Source organism: Macaca nemestrina, chromosome 1 (genome assembly GCF_043159975.1).
Source record: "Macaca nemestrina isolate mMacNem1 chromosome 1, mMacNem.hap1, whole genome shotgun sequence".
Classification (NCBI taxonomy): Eukaryota; Metazoa; Chordata; class Mammalia; order Primates; family Cercopithecidae; genus Macaca; species Macaca nemestrina.
The window spans coordinates 199,768,418-199,795,517 of NC_092125.1; the positions used below are offsets into that span (position 1 = coordinate 199,768,418).

Here is a 27,100-nt window from a genome sequence, read left to right on the forward strand (position 1 = left end):
GACAGCGAAAGAGCCATCGTGACTGGCGGAGAAGCCTGGAGTAGACAGACAGAGACGGCGACCGAGTCGGGTGGGGGATGGGGTGGGGACCGACGCTGAGCCCTTGGGGCCTGGAAGCCGCCGCTACTGGGGAGGGTTGGGGAGCGGCTCACGCCCTTGGGAAGAACTCTCTTCCCAAGGGGCCTTGGCTGGGAGGAGGAGGGGGAGAGGAATAAATAGGGTCCGATTATTTAAATTTGGGGATAAATTGTACTAGTAACTCTTGCACCGTCCTTCCACCAATCTCACTCCCCACCCCCAACTCCCGTGCACACAGGGACTGCCTCTGCCATCCTGAGATTTTTGTCTTAGGGTAGGAGTGGGACCGCACTGGGTCAAATGAACAGGTCCCCTCTCTCCCCCCCACACACAACCCCGCTCCACCGCCCTCCAATTCTTAACCCTGCGTCTGTCTACGCACACACGCACCTCTCCTGGGATGGGGTAGAAGGCTATTGTGAATGAGGCTCATAAGCATCGCCCCCGGCCCCAGATTGCAAGTTCAAAGCCACCAGCCAAGAGCAGCTCTTAAGAACCAAGACTTGGGGAACCGCGTCCTTCTTTGGTTACCTTTTCCCAGACAGGATTCCAATTTCCAAACGTGGAAGAGGCGTGTGTGTATGTGCCTGTGTGTGTGAGTGCGTGTGTCTATGTCACTGTGTGTGTGTGTGTGTGTGTGTGGAGTGTGGGATGTATTAATGGGTGATCTTATAAATGAAAACGGGAGGATTGAACTTAAAAGAAACTGGTCAATTGCAAAACAAACAGGGATAAACAACCCTTTAGATGTAATTTGTGGTTTATCTGGAGGTGGAGGTGGCGCTGAAGAGGAACCCCCGCCCCCCAATATTTTTTCCTTAGCTGCGCCTCCACCCCCAGCATTTGGAGCGGCTGAGAAGCGGCTCCGGAGTGATTAATCCGGGGATAATTCACCCCCCCGCCCCCCGGCGCGAACCCCGCGAAGCGGGATTGGAGCGAGTCATTTCCGAGAGCGCAGCGCGCCTCTCCCCGGCCGGGCGGACACTTGGTTCATTCCAGCCGCAGAAGCTCAGGGCTCCCGCGTACCGGGATTTTTTCCGAGCAGAAAAAAGCTCCAGAGCTCTCCTGACCTCCTTTCTCCTCGGCGGCGAGCGGAGCCTCTCCCTCGGCGCTGCCGGCCGCGCCATGCCGCGCTCGCGGGGACTGGAGCTGGGGCGCTGCGGCTGCCCCGCGGGGAGGGCTCGCGGCGAAGCCGGGATTTCGGCGCTCGTGCCGGGCGCCAGGAGCCGCTGGGGCCGCCCGCCGCCGCCAACGCCGCCGCCTCTGCTGCTGCTGCTGGGCTGGGGGCTGCTCAGCGTCTCGGCCGCCGCGGGTGAGTCCAGCCGCGCCGAGGAGCCAGCGGCCGCCGCGCGCCCCACCCGAGCCCCGAGCCCACCCATCCTGACCCGGTCCCAGTCCCTCCCCCGGCCTCTATCCCTGCCAGAATCTCCCACCCTCCCAATTGCCTACTCTCATTCTCATCTCCTGCTTCAGTCTCCCACCCCACCCTCAGCCACGTCCTCACCTCCACCCTCACCCTCATTGCTGCCCCAGCCCCAGCCGCAACTTGGCCGGATGCGGCCGGTGTGGGGGCCTGGGAGACAGACATCCCCGCCTGGGGTTGCGGGGCACCTGGTCTGTGGCTTCAGTTTCTCCAGCCTCCCAGCCCCCAAGGTGCTAGGCTTTTTTCCGATAAACTTTCCCGGAGCCCTACTCCCCCGGCTCCCGATTCTGCCAGGCACGCTGGTCCAGGGGGCTGCAGAGGAACCGTGCACCCCCTCCCCATTTCCGCGTCTGCAAGGTCTGCCCTTCCCTGCCCCCGCCCATTTTCTCCAATTGAAACCGGTGCCCCCTCTAGAGCCGCCTGGAGACTGCGGCCGCCACCCCCCTCCCCAAATGCTACCCCTCCCTCGGCGCTCGGAGCTAGGAGGGGGTTCCGGTGGGCGCGTGCCCACGGTGGGGGTCCGGCGCATTCCTTGCAGGAGGGCTCAGGTGGGGGCTGGAGGGTGTTGAGGGACTGGAAGGAGGGGGTGGGGGTTGTAGCCGGGGGCGGGGGAGGGAGTGTCGCCGCCAGGCTTCGCGCTGCCACATTCCCCTCGGTTCTCACTCCGCGCCAAAGTGCCCTTTCCCGCGCCCTGCTGCAGCCGAGCGCCTGGGCTGCGGCAGCGGCAGCGGCGGCGCGGGCAGCGGGACCAGCTCCCGACAACCGAGTCCGGGAGGGGGCAGACCTAGCGGGTGCGGAGAGTCCCGGAACTTCGCGGGTGTCTGGCTGCAGCTTGCAGCGCGCGGGGGAGGTACGCGAACCTTCTAGGGAACCGGGTCCCCTGTGGAGGCTACTGGCCGTGACTGGTCCTCTCCCACTTTACCCACAGTACCCCTCCGAAGCTCAGTTCTAGCCACAACCTAGAAAGTTCCGTGTGCCCGGGTGGAGACGGGTCCAAACCGGGATGCCTGGAACCGCATTTTCATTTAGCCCTGGAGGCTGATACCCACTGGGGGAGAAACCGAAACACCTGCTGCCGAGGCCTGGACCTAGGGCACCTTCGACCTGCAGCCGTGTTTTCTTTTGTTTTTGTTTTTGTTTTGTTTTGTTTTGTTTTGAAACCACCGATTGAACCTCTGAAGGTTTGGCCTGGACCACCCCAGTTCCCCTTCTCGGGGAAGTGCGCCTCTCCTCTGGCAGGTCAGTGAGTGGCGAGCTTTCTGGCCCACTCTGGCCTCCAGCATCTTGTGAGTCTGTCCTCACAGACCGTGTCGCCCACCGCTTAACCGCGGCGTGTTGGGGTTCTTGGTCAGGGAGGGCGCCCCGAGCCAGCTCTGGCTCTCTCATTCCTAGCTGACGGGACTTTCTCAGGTTCTGCTAAGAGTCATAGCCACCGACACCCAGAGAGGGGCGCCCGCGGTGCGCGCGCCTGGGAGCTCTGGCCTCTCGCACACCCACACCCACTGGGAGGCTGTCCATACCGACGCTGCTGGTCACCCAGACTTGCCACATGGGCGGTGGGGGGATTGCTGCTACCTCCCGCCAGGCCTCCCGGACGTTTGTCGAGGCGAGGCCGGTGTCTGGCTTAGCTGATTGGAGAATGTCTTGGCATCGGACTGAATCGTTTTTCTGGCTAGATTTGTCCCTGCCCCTTGGGCATATCCTGCCCCTAGGGGAGAGAAAAAGGCCGACTCACCGGCGCTTGCACTGCTCAGCGGTGCTGGAATCCTGCCCTATAGAGATCCATTTGCTCGCAGCTCCTTGGTCAGTAGAGAAGTTGAGGGGAGGGGACCTTGTGTTCATGGCTTGGAGTAGTTCCTCTCTGGCAGACCCTGCTCTGGCTGGCAAGCTTCCAGCACATTTCTTTTCTTCTCTTTCTTTTTTTATTTTTATTTTTTAAGACGGAGTTTTGCTCCTGTCGCCCAGGCTGGAGTGCAATGGCGCGATCTCAGCTCACTGCAACCTCCGCCTCCTGGGTTCAAGCGATTCTCCTGCCTCAGTCTCCCGAGTAGGTGGGATTACAGGTGACCATCACCACGCCCGGTTAACTTTCGTATTTTTAGGAGAGACGGGGTTTCACCATGTTGGCCAGGCTGGTCTCGAGCTCCTGGCCTCAGGTGATCCGCCTGCCTCAGCCTCCCAAAGTGCTGGGATTACAGATGTGAGCCACCGCGCCCAGCCCAGTACATTTCTTTTTAAGCTTTTCCCGCATTTAGATGGGCTTTTTGGCCTTGCAGGCAGCAGAGATTTGGAAATGAACTTGGTGACAGGAGATCGGCAGGATTTGGTACATTAGAAGGGGAAACACATTCATTTTGTGTTCAGTTCACACTGTTGAATTTAAAAGATGCTCAGGACTGAACCATCTCCCTTCCTCGGCTCAGTGATCACTGGATAAATATCACTGTATAAATAAAATGATTTGAAAAGGGGAGTCTTCTTACCCACTATGTATACAGATCACCGTATAAATTAAACGATTTGAAAAAGGGGAGTCTCCTTACCCACCCATACCTTCTCCCCTCAACCCCTTTAGTCCCTGTCCTGCCTTGTACTCCCCCTCCCCCAGCCTCCCTGGAGACTTCCCACCAGTTACCTGCTCTCCCCATCAATCGCCCTCCTTTTTTTTTTTTTTGTTTTTTCTTTCTTTCTTTCTTTCTTTTTTGAGAGGGAGTTTCACTCTTGTCACCCAGGCTGGAGTGCAATGGTGCAATCTTGGCTCGCCGTAACCTCTGCCTCCCAGGTTCAAGTGATTCTCCTGCCTCAGCCTCTGGAGTAGCTGTGATTACAGGTGCAAGCTACCACGCCCAGCTAATTTTGTATTTTTAGTAGAGACGGGGGTTTCTTCATGTTGGTCAGGCTGGTCTTGAACTCTTCACCTCATGATCTGCCCACCAAAATGCTGGGATTACAGGTGTGAGCCACCGCACCTGGCCACCCTCCCTTCTTAAAACACATTTCCCTTTGACCTGTAAACAGGCTCATCTTTAACATAAAACAAACCAAGAAGACTTCTTGGCCCTATTGACCTGTCTAAGCCACTGTCCCATCTCTCTTTGTCTTTTACAGTCACTTCTCTTCAAAGGGGTCTTCATGTCACTTTTCTCTACTACCAGTCACTCCTTACTTCAGCCTCTGTCTCCAGGATGACACTGGAACACTCTAGAAGAGAGCACCAGTGACCACCTCAATTGCCAAATACATTGTACTTTGTCTTTATTTTCCTTTATCTCTCTGTGGCTGTGGCCACTTTGGATGAATTTCTCTTCCTTGGGCTTCTGGGACACTGTGTCTCACTGATTTTTTCTCCTGTCTCTTGTGTGTTCCTTCTCAGTCTCTAACACTCACTTATTCCCCTCCCTGAAGTATGGGGTCCTGCAGCATCTAATTCTTTGTACTTTTTCCCATTCCTTTTCACCACTGCCTGGGTGAGCTCATCCTTGCCCAGCCCTTCCACTACCACACTCTGAAGCTTCCAGACAGATCTCTTCTGCCAAGACGTCTCTCCTGATATTCATCTATTGACTTCCTGGTCCACGGGAACTCTGGGTCCAGGTAACCCATATATCCAGCTGATTCTTGGACCTCTTCACTTAGGTGTTTCTCTTCCAAAGCAATCTTATTAGCTTCTTTCTTAAGCCTCCAGTATTTCCTGTGTGAGCTGGTGGTTCCTGTAGCCTCCCAGTTATGGAGCCCGGAAACCTTAGGATTATCCTCAACTCCTTCGTTATCGTGTGGCCATGAAATTCTGTCAGTTTCATATCCTCAATCATTCTCAAACCTAGCTACTTTCCTTGAGAAGCTCTGAACATTGAAAAAGCTATCTTGCCTTCCACTCCCTTACTAAGTAATTTTAAAAAAGCAATATTAAACTATAAGTAGACGGAATTCTGACAAAGTTCTGATTTTTCCCATGCCAACCACGTCATGGCTTAAAAAAAAAATCAAATGCCAAATTAAAAAAATTTCCCCTGCTTTGTATGTTGCTGAGTGCTTGCTTTTAGTCAGCCTCTTGTAGACCAGAGCACTGACTGTACTCAATATTCTATTATAGTACAAACTGAGTTGTATTAAAAAGCATTTATTTGTCTGCTTTATATTAAACTGTGAGCTTACTGAAGGCAGGGACGGTGCTTTATTTCTCTTGGTATCCCCCTATCCAGCTCAGGTTCTGGCATAGAATTGGTGCTTGATGTATGGCTGTTCAGTCAGATGATTTGTACAGTTTTCTTTACCTTGGACAGTTTTCCAGGGACTGATAAGACTAAATCAGGGGTCAAGGAAGCCAGCTGGTTTGCAGAGGTAATAAGATGACATAGACACTTGGTCCCCTGTTCCTTTTCCCCACAACTAAGTATCACCGTTTGGTGACAGCTCCCTAGATCCTAGAACCAATGCAACAATAAGCCCTTGGCATACCACTCTTCTCCAACCCTGAGCCAAGGAAAGGCATTTCACTACTCAGTCACCAGTGTGCGTATGAATTTGAATTTCCATTTGCAATCAAGCTGAGGGTTCATGGTTTTTAAAAAATAAGCTGACTGCAGCAGAGAGTGCCCACCGTATCTAGGGCTGGTGAGTGTGTGGCTTTGTTGAAGGTGAGATTAGAATCATGCACCAGGGACTGGAGGACCAAATTGCAGGGTCTTGGACACTGCCTGGTTTGGGTTTCTCCGGCAGAGCCTAGCAGGCAGCTTCAGCAGCACCCCCTTCACCCTCATTCATGTCCCTGACTTGCCTGTTTCACCCTCATCATCACGCTAGCAGGATTAAGGGAATCTGATTGCTCCGCAGAGCCTTGTTGGAGACCCAGCTGATCTTCAGGCCTCTCTAGGGCTCAGGCTCCTTGCTGTAAAAAGGACAAGTAATTCCTGAGTTTTTGGAAGGATTAGAAACCAGAGATGCAACCAGTCCAGTGCCATACTTCATCGAATGTGCCTATGAAATAGAAGCTGTGGCCGAAGGAATCAGCCAGTAAGTCTGTGTGCCCTCACCATGTCCTGCCCCACCTACCATGCTCAGAATGCTGTTCTGGGCACCCAGGGGAGTTACGCTAACAGCTCATGTTCACTGAGTACTCACTGGCACTGTCTTAAGCACTCGTGTGTATTAACTCAATCCTCTCAGCAACCCAGTGAAGCCTGCAGTATTATTATTCCCATTTCATAGATGAAGAAACAGGTTCAGAGAGGACACATAACTTATCTACACACTAAGTAAATAGCCAAGCCACAGTTTGGATGCAGGCCTGGCTGATGCCAAATCTTTTACTCACAACCCTATTGCTATTCAACTTCTTGGGGACTCAGCTGGTACCACATCCCTGGAAGCCTCTGCCCAGGCTGCCTTCTTTGGCCTTGCTCTTCCCACTGGGCTATCCTCGTCAGTTATGCTGTGCTGCTTTTGAGGCCTGAATCCTACACTTTTAATCCTCAAGCAGCTATTGTCCATTCCTTTCCACCACAAGCTCCTGGAGGGGAGGCTGTAAAGTCATTCTTGGTTTCTATCCCCAAACACCCATCTAGGTGGAACTCTACTGTGGGTTCTTACAACTCCTCAAGTTTCCTCTGTTGTCAGACTCATCAGGACATATTGAAATTTCTTGCTTAATGAGGTGGTATCTGTCTCATTTCCCTAAAGGACTGTGAACTCAGGCAGGGCAGTGTAGCCCAGCTCAGAGCACATAGTGGACACTCATTCAGTGTGCTGGTGAGACAGTCAGAGCTGATGAGACAATCAGAGGCAAGTTGTTTGGAACCCAGGGCTTCCTTTCCCTCAGACCACCCTCTTGGGCATTCCCAGGGCAACTGGGAGCTGGGAATACTGGAAGTGGGTTAAGGGGCATCTTCAAGTGGGAGGCAGCCCCAGGCCCATCTGCACAATAATAATAGCTCTCCTTTACTGAGTGCTGGTTAAATGTTTTATAGACATTACCATTTAATTATCACTGTAATCTTATATTTGAAGATACGGAGGCTCAGAAAGTAAGCAGCTGGGCCAAGGCTGTAGAGCAGGTAGGTAAAGAAAGCAGGATTTAACCTCAAGTCTACCTGACCCTAGGGCCCATCTTTATGGAAAGCACTTGTTACAGTGCTGGGCCCATTGTTAGCATTCAATATATGTTACATACTATTACTATTACTGCAACTACAGTCTACTTGCTTTCTGCACCAGCTTCCTAGAAATATAAGAGAAACAATTCACACACTGCCACTCTCAGGCACCACTATATGCAGTGGGGAGGGTCTTTTCTCTTTGCTCCTCTGGCTGAAAGCACACACCTTAGAACCTGGTCCCCTCACCCAACCCATCAACCCAGCTCTATGCTCTTCATCCAGAAGGGTAGGGAGGGAGAACCCTGTACCTCGAGAATGCACTGCATTGCCCTCCCTGGGTTTCTCTCATTGGGTAGCACATGGCCTCTCACCCTTCCTCTCCGTCTGCTGCAGTGTCGTGAGAGCTTCCCCAACAACAGGGGAACATCGGGGTGAACCTGAAAATGGAGGATTATTTCAGAGTGTTTATCCTTACAAAGACTCTGTCTCAGGGTTCACTCGCTTTGAGAAGGACTTGGTTTTCCCTTGGACCCACAGAAAGCAAAGAGTGGGCTATGCAACATGAGAGTTTCTCAACTTGAAAATGATGGCGTGGCTCTCAGAGCTCTTTCCTTACTCTTGTAAGTTAAGAGAAACAAAGGAAACTCATATTTATGTTTTCCCTGGACTCTAGAGAACTCAACCTCCTGGACTGTCTTTTCATACTCCTCTTCTAAAAATGAGATTCTCTATCTTCTTTTCTTTTCTCCCACCGAAACACACACTTAGTTCTTAGAGCTTTGGGAGAAGGTGAGACCCCTTTGGCCTTCTCAGGTAGCTTAATGTCACATGAAAGATAGTCATGACCCACTATACACCCACAAATGTGAACTTTAGCCAAACAGCGGATGAGAGGGGAGGAGATGGAGTGGAACATGATGAGGTGGGATTGGAGACATAGCATAATTTGAGGTAGACTGAGCTCAAGTAGGAAGACGTAAACTGAGTAAGATCAAAGGTAGGTTGGGCTGTATTGGCACAGGATAGATAGAGTGAGATAGGTGATGGAATGGAATGGGATAGGATTGAGCGAGATGTGATGTTGGGGATGGGATTGAGAGGGTGGGGTGTGCAGTATTCAGGGGATTGACTGGGATGCAGGGTGAGGTGGGGAGGGAATGTGTTAGAAGACACTGGGGTGGGGTGGGATAAGATGGGGTGGGTGGAGTTGGGATGGAGTGGAATGGAACAATTGGGATATGATGGAGTGGAGGTGAGATGTATTGTGATAGAATGGAATGAGATAGAGGTGAATCAGATTTATTGGGATGGTTTGGGTTGGTTGAGTTGGAACAAGAGACTGGGAGATAAGATGGAGTTATTATATAACCAATTGAATGGGCACCAATTGAGTGGGCATGAGGAAATGGGAAGTGAGGAAGGGCACTGGAAATAGCTGGGCCCGCCTCACAGTGTTGTAGCATCTTCATCTTCCTGAGCAGGACTTCTTGAACACTGGTCAGTTTGTTTCTCACCTGAATTGTGAAATTTCCAGCAGACATAAAGTCTCCATTAGCCTTTGGTCCCATATAGCATGAATCCTAAAATGCTGGAGGCTCCCTTTTCCTGCCGTAAGGGATCATTCTTCAGAGAGACGCTGGAAGTGCCATGTGGCCACCACCAGGAATCCATCAGAAAACTGTGCTTGGCATAAACCAGGAGCACCAGGGCATCTCCTATCAAGTCCACCATCAGAGAAAGACATTGTGCCTACCCTAGAGCTAGTACAGTGGCTCCACTCACAGAAAGGAAAGCTGAGGATGGAGTAGGGGTTTACCTCCACGGCCCCCTCTGCTGGGGGAGTCTCTTTCCTAGAGACTCTTTTACTTTCCACCTTTTCGTGTCTGCATTGGAAAATTTTAAACTGAATTTGTCTTTCAAGGGATGTCAGTCCCACCCTTGAAAAATCATTATTGTAAGGAACTTTTATGATGCTAAAAATAATGTATGTATAGTTAAATTACTGAGAGCACCAAATTACTCTTAGAAATTTACTTGAGAATCTCCTGTGCCATCTAACACAGAAAATAAGGGCTTATATTGCAACACAAATAGCCTTCCTACCTGCCAATGTCTAATTTATACCAATTAAGTGCAATTATAATCCAGAAACCTCAAAAAATTATGTGTCCATCTTCAAGGTTTTCAAATAGAAAACAGAATAAGTTCTATTATTAAGTAGCTCCATCTATTTATTGATTGAAAGTAAGCGAGTGTGACGGATGTAACTGTAAAGGGAAAAAGCAGAGACTTTGAAATTTGAGATACAAGTATATTATGAGAGAATGTGCAGACATTTTGTGCAGAATGATTGATGGCCCTTTCTGAGATGAGTAAGTGTGGTAGAGTCGACTCAGGCCTCGGGAGATTTGTCTTCAGTTGCTGCCTGACCCCACCCCTTTCCCTACCCCAGCCTCAATCTCTCTACCTACCCACCTTCATTGCTTCCTGCATTGCCGTTTCAGGAATGGAGGGAGTTCAGTGATTGGCTGGGACTTGGTGATGTGTGTGGACTTGGCAGTAAGAAGGAGATGACAGTTTAATAGTTTATTTTCAGTTCATGCTAAAATGTTCCTAGCATAAAAACAGACATCTCAATGTTGGCATCCCCTCCTGCCAGGGACCTATGTGGCCCTATCCTCCTGGCTTTATCATATGTGCATTCCTAGAAGGGCTGACCCATAGCAGATCCTCAGCTGGGAGAAAGGCCTTGTTCAGCCTGGGAGTCAGGAATTCAGCCTTCCAGACCTGGCTGTGCCCCTAACCATCTATGTGACCAGAAGCCAATCATTTCATCTTCCTAGGCCTCTATTTTCCCACCTATAAAATGGGGATAATAATACACAGTGTGTCTATGCAATGATGGATTTGGAAGTTCTTTAATCAACAAAATAAAAAGAAGCCAGAGATATTAGAATAAGACCAAAGAAGTATCTAGTTTAAGCCCATCCAGTGGGAGATCCTGCCCAGGGCTTGGGCTTCTTGGCTTTCAAGAGATGGGGAACTCACGACCTCTGCAGATAGCTTGCCAGGCTATTTTTCAGGTCTCAGGGGTGATAGGTGAAGGAGGGTGGGCTTGCTGAGCTTCTTGGCCTCAATCCATTCTTGCCCTCCAGTGGCCTGTGGGACTGCTCCTGAGAACTCAAAAGGGAAGAAACAAGCCATCTCCATCCAGAGCCCATCAGACATCCTGGATGCAGCCTTTTCCCCAACCACCACCCACCTCTGGGCAGCAGCACTCTGAGTTCAGTCTCGGAGAGTTGACTGCTTGGGCTTCGCTCTCACTGACACATTCATCCAGGGTATGAGATCTGAATGAGGCCTTTAACTATAGCAAGAGGAAAATTCCCTGTATTCGAGAACCACTGGGACGCACATCTCCTACGATACTTTGTTCTAAGGAACATGGAAAGAAGACAATGTTACAGGGACAGTTTTCCTGAGTTACGTGGAAGGCACAGTTGACGTTTTCTGTTTTCTGCACCCCCACCAAGTCTCAGGTGCATAACATTTGAATTAATCCTACCCTCAGTCCACAAGCACTTTATGATCACCTATCTGTGTGAAGCTCCTCTCTTATTCGCAAAGTTTGCTTCCCTTCATCCCCAATCCTAAAGCTATCCCAATCCCAGTAAGTACTCATTCTGATGTGTTTGATGTATGTCTTCAAATATGCATGGATCCAGGCAGGGCGCAGTGGCTCATACCTGTAATCCCAGCACTTTGGGAGGCTGAGGCAGGCGGATCACGAGGTCAGGAGTTTGAGACCAGCCTGATCAAAATGGTGAAACCCCATCTGTACTAAAAATATAAAAATTAGCCGGGCGTGGTGGTGTGCACCTGTAATCCCAGCTACTTAGGAGGCTGAGGCAGGAGAATCACTTGAACCCAGGAGTGGAGGTTGCAGTGAGCCAAGATCGCACCACTGCACTCCAGCCTGGGCGACAGAACAAAACTCCGTCTCAAAAATAAAATAAAATAAAATAACATAAAAAAAGCATGGATCCTTATAAAATATATAGGGTTGTTTGTATGTATATGTATTTTTTATTTCTATAAGTGATATTGAAGTATAAATTTCATCTGCTTTCTTTATTTACTCAATAACATATTTTGCATATCTCGCCATACTCATTGAGTGTACCTAGTCAGTGGTTTCTAACTGCTGCATTGCATTACGAGTTATACATCCATCACATTTTACGTATCTGTTCCCCTGAGGCTAGCCCTCTAGCTTATCAGCAACTCCCCCGTACTCCACCACTCAAAGTTCTGAAGAACATCCTTGTACATTCCCTCTTGGGACCCTGTGTGAGAATAGTTCTGGACTATATGAAGGAGGATTTGGTACCTGGGTTAATGTGTTAATTTTTCATGTTCTGCCATGGTGTTTTCCAGAGCACCATGGAAATGGTGTGCCAAGTCACATTTCCACTAAGAGTGCCCAAGAGTTTCTGTCTTCCCACGTCCTCATGAGTACCTAATATTAGCCACCTGTCCAATTTTGCCATTTTTAGGAATGTAAAGTGCCATCTCATTGTATTAATTTACACTTTGATTACTAGTAAGTCTGAACCTCTCTTACAGGCTTGTTAGCTGTTTGAACTTCTCTTTTTCTGAATTACCTATTTATATTCTTTGCCCATTTAAAAATTGGATTTCTTATCTTAGAAATCTTTTGGTTGATTTGTAGAAGTTTTGTTTATAGTCTAGGTGTTGCCCTTTGTTAATTTTAGAAGTTACAACTAGCTTCTTCTAGTCTTTTATCCATCTATTTGGCATATGCCAGCTTTCTTTGGACACAAATGCTTCGTTTTGATATAGTCAGATCCATCAGTGTTTTGGGGGAGGTAGAGATTGAGATATGAGGGCACTGATGAGCTAGAGAGCAGGGTGGGGTCCCATGGGACCTGCTGTCTGTGTGGAGGACTCTGAGGAGTCCTCGAATCTTCCTGTCCATCCTGGGCCCCCACATTCTACAGGAGGTTTCTCTTCTGGCTCAAGGCCCTGTGTTTCCTGAAGGCCCCAGTTAAAGTACAATTTAATGGATGGATGCTATACCTAGATTGGGTAGGAGGATTACTCAGTCCTTCAACAGGCATTTATTGAGTGCCTCTGTGTGCCTGAGCTCTCAGCTGCCTTGGGGACATGGGCAAGTTTCAGCGCTGAGTGTGCATAAGAGAGGCAGCAACACACAGGCTCAGAGCAGCATTACTCACAACAGCCAAATGGCGGAAGCAACCCATGTGTCCATGTGCAGATGAGTGGATAAACAAAATGTGGTATATCCATATGATGGAGTATCTCTCAGCTTTAAAAAGGAAGGAAATTCTGACACCTGCTACAGCATGGCTGAACCTTGAGGACATCATGCTAAGTGAAAGAAACCAGTTACAGGCCAGGTGCACTGGCTCATACCTATAATCCCAGCACTTTGGGAGGCCTAGGCAGGTGGATCGCTTCAGGCCAGGAGTTCAAGACCAGCCTGGCCAACATGGTGTAACCCTGTGTCTACTAAAAATACAAAAATCAGCCGGGCATACTGGTGCATGCCTGTAGTCCCAGCTACTGAGGAGGCTGAGTCACAAGAATCACTTGAACCGGGGGGGTGGAGGTTGCAGTGAGCCGAGATCGCGCCACTGCATTCCAGCCTGGGTGACAGAGCAAGCGTCTGTCTCCAAAAAAATAAAAAAGAAAAAAGAAAGGAGCCAGTTACAAAAGGGCAAATAAATACCTACCATATGCTTCTACTGATGTGTGAGGTATTTAGTGCAGACAAATTCATAGAGACAGAAAATAGAATGTTTGTTGCCAGGGGCTGGGGAGGGAGAGATGGGGACTTAATCATTTAATGGGCATTGACTTTCAGTTTTGCAAGATGGAGAGAGTTCTGTGGATGGATGGTGGTGATGTTAGCACAACAGCATGAATGGACTTAATGCCACTACATTATATACTTTTAAATGGTTAAGATAGCACATCTTATGTTATATGTATTTTACCACAATTTTTTTTAAAAAAGAGGGACAGCTCTTTAGACACAAAGGATCAAGGAAAGCTCCCAGAGAAGGATGTTCAAGCTGAGACCTGCTGGATCAACAGGAGTGAGCAGGTGAAGAGAGGAGCAGGAAACGGCTTGCGACAGTGCAGGTTCATCTGCATGGGCTCCTGGTTGAGTGAGAGTGGGTTGTTCTAGGTCTAGAAGAAGGTCTGCTCACCAGAGAAAGGCACTGAGAAGTCTGGAAGGTTTGGAGAAGGAGGGTGGCCAGATGGCTTGGCTGGCAGCCACAGGTCTCTGAAAAAACACAATGAGGGTAGGATGCTACTGGGGAAGGCCGGTCTTGGTGAGGGTGCCTGGAGCCCCATATCAGCAAGGAGGGGCTGAGGGGATCCTTTTTCTTCCACGAGTCCTCTACCTGGTGCCCCAGCCTCCCAGGGAGGGTAAACAGCTAAGTGAACAGCCAAAAGTACATGAAACCCATTCCATGAATCATGGATCATAAGTTAAGGTTGTGTTCATCGTGCCTCCGTGAGAATATCACAAAACTTCCATCCAGAAAGAAAATAGGCCAAGTGTGGTGGCTCACGCCTCTCATCCCAGCAGTTTGGAAGGCTGAGGTGGGAGGATTGTTTGAGGCCAGGAGTTTGAGACCCGCCTAAGTGACAAAAAGTGAGACCTCTTCTGTATATAAATAAATAAATAAATAAATAAATAAATAAATAATTAGCTGGGTATAGTGGCATGTGTCTGTAGTCCTAGCTACTCGAGAGGCTGAGGCCGGGGGATGGCTTGAGCCCAGGACTTGGAGGCTGCAGTGAGCTATGATTGTGCCACTATACTCCAGCCTGGGTGACAGAATTAGAAGACCCTGTCTCTCTTAAAAACGTGACTAAAAGAAAGGAAGAGAGAAAGGTGGGGGGAGGGAGGGGGGAAGGAAGGAAGGGAGGGAAGAAAGGAGAAATAAAAGGAAAATAGAAAGTCTACCTGCTTGGGCTGAGTTAGCAAGTCCTTTCCAGGTGCTGTCTGTGGGGAGACCTGCCATATTCTACCTTGTCCAGGCCATGTGTGCCTGTCAACTTTTTGTTCCTTCTGCCTCTCTCCTTTTCTCTCCCTTCTCTGCCAATCTCCTCCACTTATGTCTTTTCGTTTCCTTTCCTGTCCATCCTCTTCCCCAGTGCTGCTACTTCCCAGGAAACCAGGACTCCTCCTCGTTGTGAGTCATCCTCCTCCCGATCCTCAGCCTTGCCATCTGTGAGAGCCTATTCCTGACCTTTGACCTTGCTGCCACCACCCTCACCCCATCCAGGACCCTCCCCTCTGTGGCCTTTTCTTTAGCCAGGCTTCAACCCCGTACCTCTGTCAACAAGGTGGCTTTTTAAGGCCTTTGGCTGCTCCTGTCTGCCCAGGAGCTTGGGGCTGGGTTGTGGAACACTCACTGAGTACCTAGTACAGTGGCCCTGGGTTGGGGGTCATGGGCACAAATACCTTTTAAAACCAAGTTCCTCCCCCCAAGGACCGTTATAAGCTACTGAAGGCCAAAGGAGCTCCAAGCACAGCGGAGGGGGAGAGGGGAAGAAGGAAGACTTCATTCAGAAGGTGCCAGCAGGCTCTTCAAGAGTGAGCAGGCATTCAGTTGAAGGAGGGCAATTTGCAGGTTGAATATCTTAGAGGGAGCAGCTAGACAAAGGCTTAACGCAGCAGGCTGTGCTTGGGAGGTGTCAAGTTTGCGTCCCCCCTTTATCAGCATCATAGTCTTCTTTGTGGAAGCTGTCCCTTAGTTTTTATTTTTATCTTTTTCATAGGCAGAGTCTTGATCTGTCACCCAGGCTGGAGTGCAGTGGTGTGATCATGGCTCAATGTAACCTCGACTTCATGGGCTCAAGTGATCCTCCCGCTTCAGCCTCCTGAGTAGCTGGGGCTATAGGCACATGCCACCACACTTGGCTATTTTTTTTTTTCTAAATTTTTTTGTAGAGATGGGGGTCTTGCTATGTTACCCAGGCTAGTTTTGCACTCCTGACCTCAAGTAATCTTCCCCGTTCAGCCTCCCAAAATGCCAGGATTACAAGCGTGAGCTGCAGTCCCTGGCTGGCTGTCCCTTGTTGAACACTCAGGCCCTATGCTTAGTGAGAGCTGCTCATTCCTCCCTTACACCTTACAAAACTCCTAAGAATTCTATCATTTTGCAGTTGAGGAAACTGAGGTTTAAGAAATTAAATTACTTGCTAAGACTACACAACTAGGACGGGGGAGAGCCTGGATTTAAACCTAGTCTGATTCTACAGCCCATAGGCTTAACCACTGTACAGGTTTCCCAGTTAAAAATGTAGATTCTGGCCAGGTGCAGTGGCTCACGTCTGTAATCCCAGCACTTTGAGAGGCTGAAGTGGGAGGCTTGCTTGAGGCCAGTAGTTCAAGACCAACCTGGGCAGCATAGTAATACCCTGTCTCTACAAAAAATAAAAATATTAGCTGGGCGTGGTGGCAGCACACGCCTGTAGTCCCAGCAAGTCGAGAGGCTGAGGCAAGTGGATTGCTTGAGCCCAGGAGGTTAAGGCTGCAGTGAGCCATGATTGCACCACTGCACTCTAGCCTGGGTGACAGAGCAAGACCCTGTCTCAAAAAAAAAAAAAAAAAAAAAAGGTAGGTTTCCAGGTCTTCCTCTGATTTTCTGAATCAGAGGATCTGAGAGCAGGGTGCAGGGATCTGCGTCTTTAGTGAGTTCTTCCTGCTCACCTTCTGATGACCCTGGTCTTAACCCCACTCAGGAATGACTAGAAGAAGGGCTCAGGTCTTGGGTGACTTTGAGCAAAGGCTCTGCCTCCACAAGTCAGCCCACACCTGGGCTGTCTTTGCAGCACCACCTTCCCCTCCTTCTGTCCCTCCTTTATAATTAGCCCTGGCGCTGATGGCGTCAGGACCTGTTCCCAGGGAGTGTGGCAGCCCAGAGGTGGTCACCAGGGTGACCAGATTTGTGTTGATGAGATTAGGCAGCCCCCTGGAAGAGCCTGGGAAGGCACCAGCCCCAAAGGCACGCATTAGCATTCCTAAACTGCTTAATACACTTCACAAAAGGCCTGTTGGTGAGGGTTGGCCTGACAGCTTGGAGCTCCTGAATCACTAAGTCTTTCCTCCAGCCCTGGATTTGTTAGGTGAGAAATCAGGACACTCAGGGGAGTCTTATCCTCAACTTCTTCCGTGTACTAATTCCCATTATTCTAGATTTAATACTCTCTGAAGAGCAGACACGCAGCACTGAAATGCCATTTTCTTCGGGCCTGTTGGTGGGGAGCAGCTGGCTTTTCAGGATGAGGCATGGCAGGCAGGCTGAGGTGAGGTCAGCCAGCCAGGAGATGAGGAAGCTACAGAGGGTGGGGTTGAGGAGGCCAAGGTCCAGCCTTCGCTTTGTCCCTGGTTGGAATAGGACCTCGGACCCAGGGGAGGGAGCAAGCAGGGTAGAATAGCCCTAGCTCGGTGAATAGGTATGTAGAGAGTCTGTGGTCCCAGTGAGGACCCAAGGGGCTCAGCAGGGAAACTGACGCAAATGGCCAGTTATGCAAATAGGACCGTGAAGGTGGGAAGCACAGTAACACTGGGAGGCCCAGAGATGGCATTGATTCATTTATTCAGCCATTCCTGGGGTTTCATTCATTCCTTGGGTTTCAGGAAGTGAAGTAGGGACTACTAAATAAACGCTCGAGGAGGGCAAAGGTTTCGTGACCAGATGAGCGTGGGAAACACTAGACCCTTGGCTTCTGAGGTATGGTTCAAAGCCTTGCCAGGAAGCTTTTTAGAAATGTAGCCTCTTGGATCCCATCCCCCACCTACTGAACCTACATTTTAACAAGATCCCCAGGTCAATTCCTGTGCCTGTGAGAGTCTGAGAAGAACTAGGTAGTGCATTCTCTGAGCACAAACATTAGAATAAGGCCAACCCCGGGCAAATCCTGGTCCTAGTTCATTCTTGGCCTCAGTCGTCACATTAGTAAAATGGGGCAAAAATCCTGACTTCAAAGTCATGCTTGTAAAGGTCCATGCTTGCGGCGTGCCTGGCTCAGAGCATGCAGCTCTCCTACCCCTTTGTCCTGATGAGTCTATGCCCCACTGAAGGCGGGGTTTGGCCCTTTTGTTCTCTGCTGTGTCCACAGCATGTGGCACAGTACCTGCAGCATGGTGGATGCTCAGTAAATATTGTGAATGAATGAATGAATGAATGCTCATCAAGTGGTTGTCAAATCAAACTGAACATCCTGGAGACTGCTTTTGGGAGCAGCAAAGATGCAATTTTCCTTTTTATTTTCTGCCGCTGCACCAAATTACGGCAGATTTTTCAGAGTGAAGGATTGCTGAGAGGCTGAGCAAGGGACTGGTAGAGGTTTTTGATGCAGAGCAATGAGATAGTTGCTCTGTGTCTGCCTGTGTTTCAGGAAAATTCTGTTGTTATTGAAATCTTTAGCTTGAAAGCCGTTGTTAAAATTTTAGGAAATGTTAGCCCTTAACACCTTAGTAAGAATAAGCCAATTCGTCCAGAAAGAGCAGGATCAGGTAAGGTGGTAAGGGGGTAGACCTCTGTGGATCTGGACCCTCCCAGTGTCCCTGGGCCTCAGTGAGATTTTGAACCTAGAAGTTCGTCTTACCCAATGCTGTGCCTCTCTTTACTCTTGCTCCAGCCCTTGTGGGCCCCTCCCTCTCAACTCAGTCCCTAGAGTGTCCTGCCTCTGGCTGTGGACCACAGGCTCTGTCCTGGGGCCATTCTCATCTCTGTGGCAGCCTCACCCGCTCACTCTCTTGAACAACCTTGTGTCCTACTTCACAGAAAAGTTGACACTAAAGGAAACAGCTGTGTGAGACTTGCTGCTGAATTTGTGCAGGGAAGCGCTGAGGACACCATACCCTGTGTTATGCAGGGACGTCACTGCCATAATTGGCATCCCTGTGCCCCATTTCTCTAACTTCTCCCTCCCCTCTGTTTCTTTCCCATTAGCCCATGCACACACTTTCTTTGTGTGTTAATAATACACTAAAAAACAGCCCCTCCCTGACTGTGCACCCGCTTTTGGCTGTCACCCCGTCTCTCTCCTTTCCTCCCCAGCCATGCTTCCTGAGATGATGTCTGCCAACTCATTTCTCAGTGCCTGTTACCTGGCTTACACTTTCCTCAATCCAGGGGAAGTGCTCCAGCCCAGGGCACCACATGACTTCCTGTTTACTAAATGCAAGCATCTCTCCTGGCTCCTAGACCTTCCACAGTCTGGCCACAGCCAAGCTTCTTGACCTTCTGACCATCCTCCTCCCTCCCCTCCCCATCTTCAGCGTCTGACACTGCTCATCACTCCTTCCTACTAAACATTTGCTTTAATATTGGAGCTTCCAGTATTTGGCCTTGACCTTCTCTTTTTATTCTTTATTTCTTTTTCTTTTTTTTTTTTTTTGAGACAGAGTCTCGCTCTGTTTTCTAGGCTGGAGTGCAGTGGCACGATCTTGGCTCACTGCAAGCTCCACTTCCTGGATTGACGCCATTCTTCTGCCTCAGCCTCCTGAGTAGCTGGGACTACAGGCACCTGCCACCACGCCCGGCTAATTTTTTTTTGTATTTTTAGTAGACATGGGGTTTCACCATGTTAGCCAGGATGGTCTCGATCTTCTGACCTCGTGATCCGCCCACCTCGGCCTCCCAAAGTGAGGGGATTACAGGCATGAGCAACCGCACCTGGCCTTATTCTTTATTTCATTCGCTCCTATGGTTTTCATGCCACTGTCGAAATGCTGAGAATCTCCATACTTAGGTCTCTGATGAAGACCTTGCTCCTGAACTCTGGAGCCGCATAACCCCCCATTCTGCACACTGAATTCTTCATTCCTGCTGTCCCCTATATGACTCTTTCCCACCCCCAGAAACTTTACCATCCCAAACTTTTGTGGCCCACCTCTATGAATTGCTTCATGCATCTTCACAGTCATGCGTCTTCCTAAGCCAGAAACCTGGGACTCATCCTGGGATTCCACCCCTCTCTGCTCCCTTTCACTAACCACATCTTACGGATTTTACTTCTCAAATAATTCTCAAGCATTTTTCTGCATCTTTGCTGGTGGCTTGAAACTCACCCCTTTTCTCCTGAACAGTTGGAACATAGCACTCTTGCAACTGCAGTGGCAGGGCCATTGGCCTCCCACATCTGTCCTCGCTTCTTCCCATAGGTGGTTCATGCTTATGTCAGACAAAGGGAATGAGTTTACTCTCTAGAATGGAAGAGGAGGGGCAAGACAAAGGTCAATGAGAAGTTGGTACCTCTTGAATAACTGGCAAAGAGTTTGAAGTTTTGGGTTAAGAGTGACTTTGGAAGGTGCTTAAACTGATATGCCACTAACACCTGCTCCCTGCTGGGGCTCTGATGAGTAGGGTAAGGACCTAGAATAATGGTCAAAGGGAAAAGTACTGATTCATTTATTAATAATAGCCAGGTATGTGCCAGATACCCCTCAAGACACAGGTCCTGAGCTGGGCTCTGGTGGTACATTCCTGTAATCCTGTGACTCGAGAGGCTGGGGTGGGAGATTCACTTGAGCCCAGGAGTGATCATGCCATTGCACTCCAGCGTGGGTGACAGAGTGAGACCCTGACTCTAAACAAACACAAATCATTGGTCTTTGGTGTGTCATGTTGGAGAACATGGCTTGACCTGCTGAGGGTGAATGGGGCTTTCCACCTCCTTTCACCATGAATCTAAATCTTGAGAATGGAGCACTCAGGACATCTGCAGAGTTAGGGCTGGGATTGTGCCTCTCAAGAAGCCTCAGTGTCCACTTTCCCAGCCAGCTCTCAGCACGAGAATGACAGAGGGCTTGTTCTACTCATCAGTTTCAGGTAGAACAGGGGGCGTCTGGTGCCTTGGGAGTCCTCTCTAGCCTGGGTAGAAAGGACGTCCCCTCTCCTCTGTGTGCTGAGACTGCCATGGGAAGGCGACAGGACTCCTAAATGCCTCCCCCTCTCTTGACACAACCTAACATTGTTATGGCGAGGGATGTTCTCCCATTCTCCGAGTTTCTGCTAAGAGTCTTGTGTTTCAAGGCACTATTTCTACCAGGCTGCACTCATTAAGAAGGACATGGATTCATTTCCCCATTTCTATTCCTGTGTTTTCAGGTCTGCTGGCACAGATCAGCTCTCCCCAGATCCCACCTACCCTACAAAAATTACACTGGGAGATGCTGCCAAGGGGCAGGGAGGAGGTTCATTAGCATTCTCAGCTACATTCAGAGCCACCCCTCCAGGCAGCAAGAGGGTAAAGCCATGGCCAAGTGAGGAGGCGCCACTCAAAGAAGCAGGCATGCAGCCCTCCTACCTTTCTGCTGTGCTGGTACAGAACCTCAGCCCCTCCCAACTTCGTACGGCCTCGACTTTCCTTTATCCCCCATATGTGATCTGAGTTGAGGCCATGAGTTATACACTTTCCTAACTTGGGTGGTTCTGTTCTTTGGCCCTGGGAAAAGGCATCTTCTTAGGACCTCGTTCTTATTCTCTTTGTCTAAGATTGAGGCAACCCTCATTCATCCCCCAAATGCACCTCATTTCAATTTCCTCTTTCAAAGGAGCAGGCATCCTTGCCAAGGGGCTAAAGTTTCTCATGCAGTCAAGCAGAGGGGTTGGGGAACCACCATCCCTTAACTGGCAAGCCTCTGGGGTCCCCCAAGGGCCATAGCTCGGTCTTACCAATCAGAGTGGACAAAGGGCAGTGTGACCTCACTGACTGGGAGTAGTTCCAGCCCAAAGCAGACTTGGCATTTATTTGGCTTGTGCATTTTGATGGCGGATAAATGCGGTTTCCGTTAGGCTCTTTGAGATATTGAAAATAGCTCACAAACTCTGATTACTGCCTTTGAAGACCCACAGGGGTCTGGGAACCCCAGGCAGGAAAGACCATTCTTGCCCAGTTTCTCCTCTACACCCTCAACACCCCCTTCCTTTCTTCCCTTCTCAAGTTTGGAACAAACTGGGTAAAAAACACAAGAGGAGTCAAATGGAGAGATCAAAATGTTAGCTTCATTACCTTACCGATAAAGTTGATTGGAGGACGCGGCTTTGGATATGTGGCAAAATTGTCTTGTTAATACATCACTCTTGAATTGAAGAAGTTACCCACTCATTCACCAGCAAAGGAAATAGCCTCAGGCTTCCCTCACAGGGGCAAGGCCTGCTGGATAAGTTAAGGAGGTGCAAAGGTGGGTTAGGGCTGAGCTAAGTATGCCAAGTTATTTCCCTACAAATGCGCTTTGGACAAGTCACTCTTCCTCCAGGATAGGGAGAGAGTTAGGGGTCAGAGAGAGACTGGAAAAATGTTTGTCACTGGTAGTTGGTCCTCTGGAGCATGGACTGAGAATTCTTTCCCCTCTGTGGAGACAAGAGTAGGATGAACATGTTCTCTCCTAACACTGCCCAGTGAATCTGGACCTGAGCTGGTTGGCACCGCCTGCAGCTGGGGATGACTGGGGCAGGCGGAACCTGTCCCACCCAGTCAAGAGGAATGGTAGGAGCCCCACCCACCTTGGACTCAGCTGTAGATACCAGACAGCCTTGGAGGTGTCTCAAAGCTGTTATCCAGAATGAGAGGAAATGTTGACTAAGACATTGATCATCTGGCCCGCTTATCTCTGTGGCGTATTTAAATAAGGAAATAAATTGTTCATTTTTCTTTACCCTTCATTGTCCCCTGGAAGAGTAAATGGAGAATATATTTCAACTAGGTGAATTGTTAGGAAATGGGACCACGGTTTAAAATGCATCAGCTCTGGAGTCAGACCTGATTCTCCTTGGTTAACTCCTTGATAGAAACTGATGTCAGAGTAGGGCCAGGCATCACACATTTGCTTTGCATACGAGGGAACAAAATTGACTGGAATAACAGGTCCGAGGCAAGAGAGACAGGCTGGAGATGACAGAGACAGTTACTGGCGTAAGGCAGTAGCAACGCCAAGACTTTCCCCCTCCTTCCTTCCTTCTTTTTTTCTTCCATCCGTGTATCTGTTTAACCAAGTTGTATTGAGCTACCACCTTATGCCAGATACTATGCTAGGTTCTGGGATATAGAGTTTGATGTCATGCGTGGGATCTATCCTTTGGCCCCCATCCCCCTAAACTTTCAGTCTTTCTAATATATACCTGCGGAGTAGACAGATAATTACACAGATAATTTAAATGCAATGTGGTGAACATCACAATAGAGTTTAAATGGGGCAAGGAGAGGGGTTATGGGAGCACAGAGAAAGGTCAGGCATCCAGCCAGCAGCTATCAGGGATGACTTCCTGAAGGAGGCAATGTTAAACGAGACTTGGAGGTCCAGGGGACAGTTAGTGTAGAAAAGACCGAAAAGAGTCAGTCGTAGCTTTTTCACCTGGTAAAGCTATTATTGTTAACGCCCTGGGAGGCTGCTGCTCTGGGTGGACAGGCACTGGGACCCATGAGGTGCCAGTGTGATTCAGACTCTGATTATGTTGAACACGTTGCTGTACCCAGGCACTGTGCTAGATTTTTATATGATTATCATATTCCGTGGGCTCCAGACCCCACTGAAGGTGGGTAGTATAGTGATTCTCATTTTATAGACGTAGTCTGAGATTTGGTGGAATAAGATGGCTTGCCCGAAGATCACATAGCAGGTCAAGGATGGAGCTGGGACTGTTGTTACCACATAGCAGCATCCACATGGAATTTCTTAATCGTGTTTTTACAGCTGTTTCCACACAGCACACAATGTGGCAGCCCTAGATAGAGTCCAGCAGTGGCACAAATCACAAACCATTTCAATAGTAAAGTACTGATAATATCATCTTCATGTATGGAGTGCCTACTGTGAGCCTCTGTGCCAAGCATTTTATATACACCATCTAAAATAAGCCTTAAAACAGGCCCGTAAGATAGATGGCATTGTTATCCTCATCTTGCAGATGGGCAGACCAAGGCTCAGTCATGTGAAGTCATGTCACACAAAGTCACACATGGTTCGTAAATGTTGGAGTTACATCCAGGGCTGCATGATTCCAAAGCCCACACTGCTGGGCAGAAGACTATTTCATTCCTGATACAATTTCACACGAGAAGATGGAGTGAGGGGGCCATTCTCCTCTTCCTTCACCCCCTGCCACTTTCCAGACCTTCGTTTTCTCATCTCTGTAAAGGAGACAGCCTTCTGCCTGCCTCGAACAAAGATGGTGACGGGATCACCAGGGCTTTGCAAAGGCCACTTCCGCTGGGCCTGTAAGATGCTTGCAGCTGAATTTCAGGACTTGTGTCTCCTGGGGCACCAGGTGGCTTCTGAAAGGAGACTGAGCGAGCAGAGAAGAGCCGATCTTGGGCCTCGGCTCCAAGGACAAGTTGTCTGATTTGATCCTGCAGACCCTTCATCTCTGGATGAGTGTATCCCCATTTGCATGTAGTTATTAGATGTGTAAAGATAACCTATTTGGAGGCTGAGGGGGCTGCCAGGACAGGATGACCCACCTCTTCCCCAAAGGCCATGGCAGCAAAAGAATGGCTCAGAGAAGCTGCTTAGGGACACTTCATGACTCACACACTCAGCAAACATGTATGGGGTGGGCCCTGTACAGTGTCACAAAGAGGGAAGACAGCATCCCTGCCTTAAGGGGCTCACATTTCTATGAGGGGGGCACATCACAGCAGTCACCGTGCAACATGGTGCCCAGAAACCTGGTGGTCACCCTTAATACTTCTTTCTCCCTTTCCTTCTCTCCCCACATCAAGCCATGAGCAAATCCTGTTGGCTCCACCTTCAAAATAAATCCAGGATCCCAGCCCCTGGTGCCACCCCCATCACACCCCGGGGTCTGAGCCATCTTCTTCTTTTGCCTGGACCCTTCCCTGGTTTCCCTCCTTGCATTCTCATCTCTTTCCATTTTCCTCCAACCTGGCAGCTGGAGAGCTTTGAACATGGTTAGGTAGATCATTCATTCCCCTGCCATCATTCAGAAATAAGTCAAGGTCCTTTCCTTGTGCTCATCCCTCATTTTCTTCCTGATCGCATCCCCCTAAGACTTGCTCCTGCTTACTCTGCTCCCGCCAGCGGCTTCTCTGCTGTTCCTCAGACACACTGGGTGGTGGGGCATGCATGCAAATAGATTTGGGGCTTGCCATCCCCTGGGTAGCCACAAGGCCCAGCCATCACTTCAATAAATTCTTGTTCCAACATCACCTCCTTGGAGAGGTTTCCTCAACCCCCTCATCCACAGTAATCCTTTCCTTCGCTTACCCTGCTCTGACTTCCTTCATAGTCCTTAGAACCACCCAACATAGGATATATGCATTTTAAAACATTTACTGACTTCTCAAGCAAATCCCTTGAGATCAAGGAGCTTGTCTATCTTGTTCTCTGTGGTATACCCAACTCCTAGAACAGTGTCTTACACATAGTAGGGGCTCAATGAATATTTATGGGATGTTGAATGAATGAATACAGAGGGAGAACCAAGACATGAAAATCCAGTAGATGGAGTTAGTAACTCCAGTGTATGGGGGTGGGTGGGGGGTACCGGTGGGTTCACTGTTGGGTGATGTGACATTTGAGATGGGACTTAAAAGGTGGAGCAGGCCATTTTCAGGGGAAGAAAGGAGTGGGATGTATCCCAGGAAGAGCCTCCAAACCTCAAAGGGCCCTATATTCACAGGAGGAAATGAGAAGTTCTGTGTGTTCGAGTGCTCCTTGTGTGTGTGTGGTGGCTGGGGCTGCAGGAAGTGAGGCTGGAGAGGGGACAGGTTGTAGAGGAGGGAAAGGGTGTGGCTGTTCAGTGGGAGGTGATTATGAGCCTGGTCTCTGCAGCCAGCCCAGCTGGGTTCAAATCCCAGCCCCATGTCAAAAACGTATAAGTCACCCTTGGAGGTGGCTATGAAATCTTTGCTTAGGACCTCAGAGAAAAGTGTTGTTCTCTGTTCTATATTCTCAGAGGCATAGATTGGAGATTGGGAGAGACCGAGGCTTAAATCCTGGCCCTGCTTGGTACTAGCCTGTGTAAGGGGCATAGTAATCTCTTTAGGCCTCAGTTCCCCATCTCTAAAACAGGAACCGTAGTGCCTCATTCACAGAGCCTTTGTAACAATGCAATGAGATGATATACATGATGCATTTACTTAGGCCTGGCCTGGTACTCCCTCATGGTTGCCAAGGTGATGGGGCCTGCTGAACGCAGTGTGATCCGAGGCATTGGGAGAACACTTGCCTTTAAGCTCTCGGTGGGGCCGCAGGTGTTCTCTAGACATTTGCCAGGCCTTGTTTGCAAGTGGCGGTGCCTTTGCTCAGAGAGCCTGCCTTTCAGCCTGCTGTCCCCTTCAAGCTCACAGAGGGCCATGCTGTCTTCTGCCGCTGGGTTGTTTTTTTTTTTTTTTTTTTCACGTGCCAATTCCTCTGTCTGGAGTATTCTCTTCCCCTTTCACTGCATTAACCACGGCTCAAGTTTCACTTCCTCAGAGAAGGCCCCCTGCACCCCAGTCGAAATCATTCTCATAGAATTGTGTGTCTTGCCCTTGGATAACTTATCTCAGTTGATCATGATACATTGATCAAAGCCATTAATTTATTATTATCAAGCTTGCTCTCTAGACTGGAAGCTTTAGGAGGTTAGGCACTTTGCCTGGCTTTGCTTATTATCCTACCTCTGGACCACGGATGGTCCCTGGCAAATAGTAGGTCCTTAGTTATTTAGGCACATGGAAATGACATGCACAACTCTAGTAATGCTGCCTTTGCCTGTTCCTTCCCACACAAGACTGGGAGGACTGGGAGCCACTTTACCCATGAACCTCACAGCTTTAGGAGGGATGCCAGTTTGTCTTTTTAATTTATAACAACAACAACAATGAATAAGATGTACTCAGTGCTCCAGCCGCTGTGCTAAGTACTCTGTAGACATTATTCCTTCACTTAATGGAAACATCATTATTACTGAGAGAAAAGAAAGATGCTGAGAAGTTTGTATAATGTGGTACAATTTTAAGGAAATAAACAATGGCAAACCCCTACTGTATATGTAAATGTGTATATGTGGGCATGTCAGTTTATGTTTGTGACTCTGTCTGCTTTCTGTAGCTTATAAGAGAATTACTACAAAAATCTGAAGCCTATAACAAAATTGCCACAAACTATCTGTTGCTTATAATAGAATAACCACAAAATTCTAAAGAACAAAATTACCTGAAGATGGATAATTTATAAAGAAAAGGAATTTTTTTTTTTTTTTTTTTTTTTGAGACAGTTTCGCTCTTGTTGCCCCGGCTGGAGTGCAATGGCGCGATCTCGGCTCACCGCAACCTCTACCTCCCAGGTTCAAGCAATTCTCCTGCCTCAGCCTCCCGAGTAGCTGGAATTACAGGCATGCACCACCATGCCTGGCTAATTTTGTATTTTTAGTAGAGACAGGGTTTTTCCATGTTGAGGTTGGTCTCGAACTCCTGACCTCCT

The 27,100-nt window shown here is 49.0% G+C and overlaps 1 protein-coding gene and 1 long non-coding RNA gene across 15 annotated transcripts in view; one reads left to right on the top strand and one right to left on the bottom strand.

Moving 5' to 3' along the window:
* The first annotated feature begins 1,020 nt into the window (after positions 1 to 1,020).
* LOC105495216 (CUB and Sushi multiple domains 2) overlaps positions 1,021 to 27,100 on the top strand; it is a 656,530-nt gene continuing 630,450 nt past the window's right edge. For 6 of the 11 annotated variants that reach the window (XM_071096475.1, XM_071096447.1, XM_071096448.1 and 3 more), the window contains exon 1: positions 1,023 to 1,390. In XM_071096475.1, coding sequence (XP_070952576.1) covers positions 1,204 to 1,390 — 187 coding nt within the window. In that variant the 5' untranslated portion in view covers positions 1,023 to 1,203. Of the gene's footprint in view, positions 1,391 to 27,100 lie in introns of all 11 variants that reach the window. The other 5 variants (XM_071096465.1, XM_071096467.1, XM_071096468.1 and 2 more) reach the window with 2 other exon arrangements.
* On the bottom strand, positions 10,640 to 21,309 carry LOC105494674 (uncharacterized). 4 transcript variants are annotated; one of them, XR_011623344.1, is made up of 4 exons: positions 21,202 to 21,309; positions 19,742 to 19,876; positions 13,854 to 13,930; positions 10,640 to 10,769 (listed from the first exon to the last, which is right to left on the bottom strand). It is a non-coding gene; the product is annotated as an uncharacterized lncRNA (long non-coding RNA). The 4 variants fall into 4 exon arrangements; XR_011623343.1 differs by having other exon boundaries at positions 10,652 to 10,776; XR_011623342.1 differs by lacking the exon at positions 13,854 to 13,930 and having other exon boundaries at positions 10,642 to 10,776.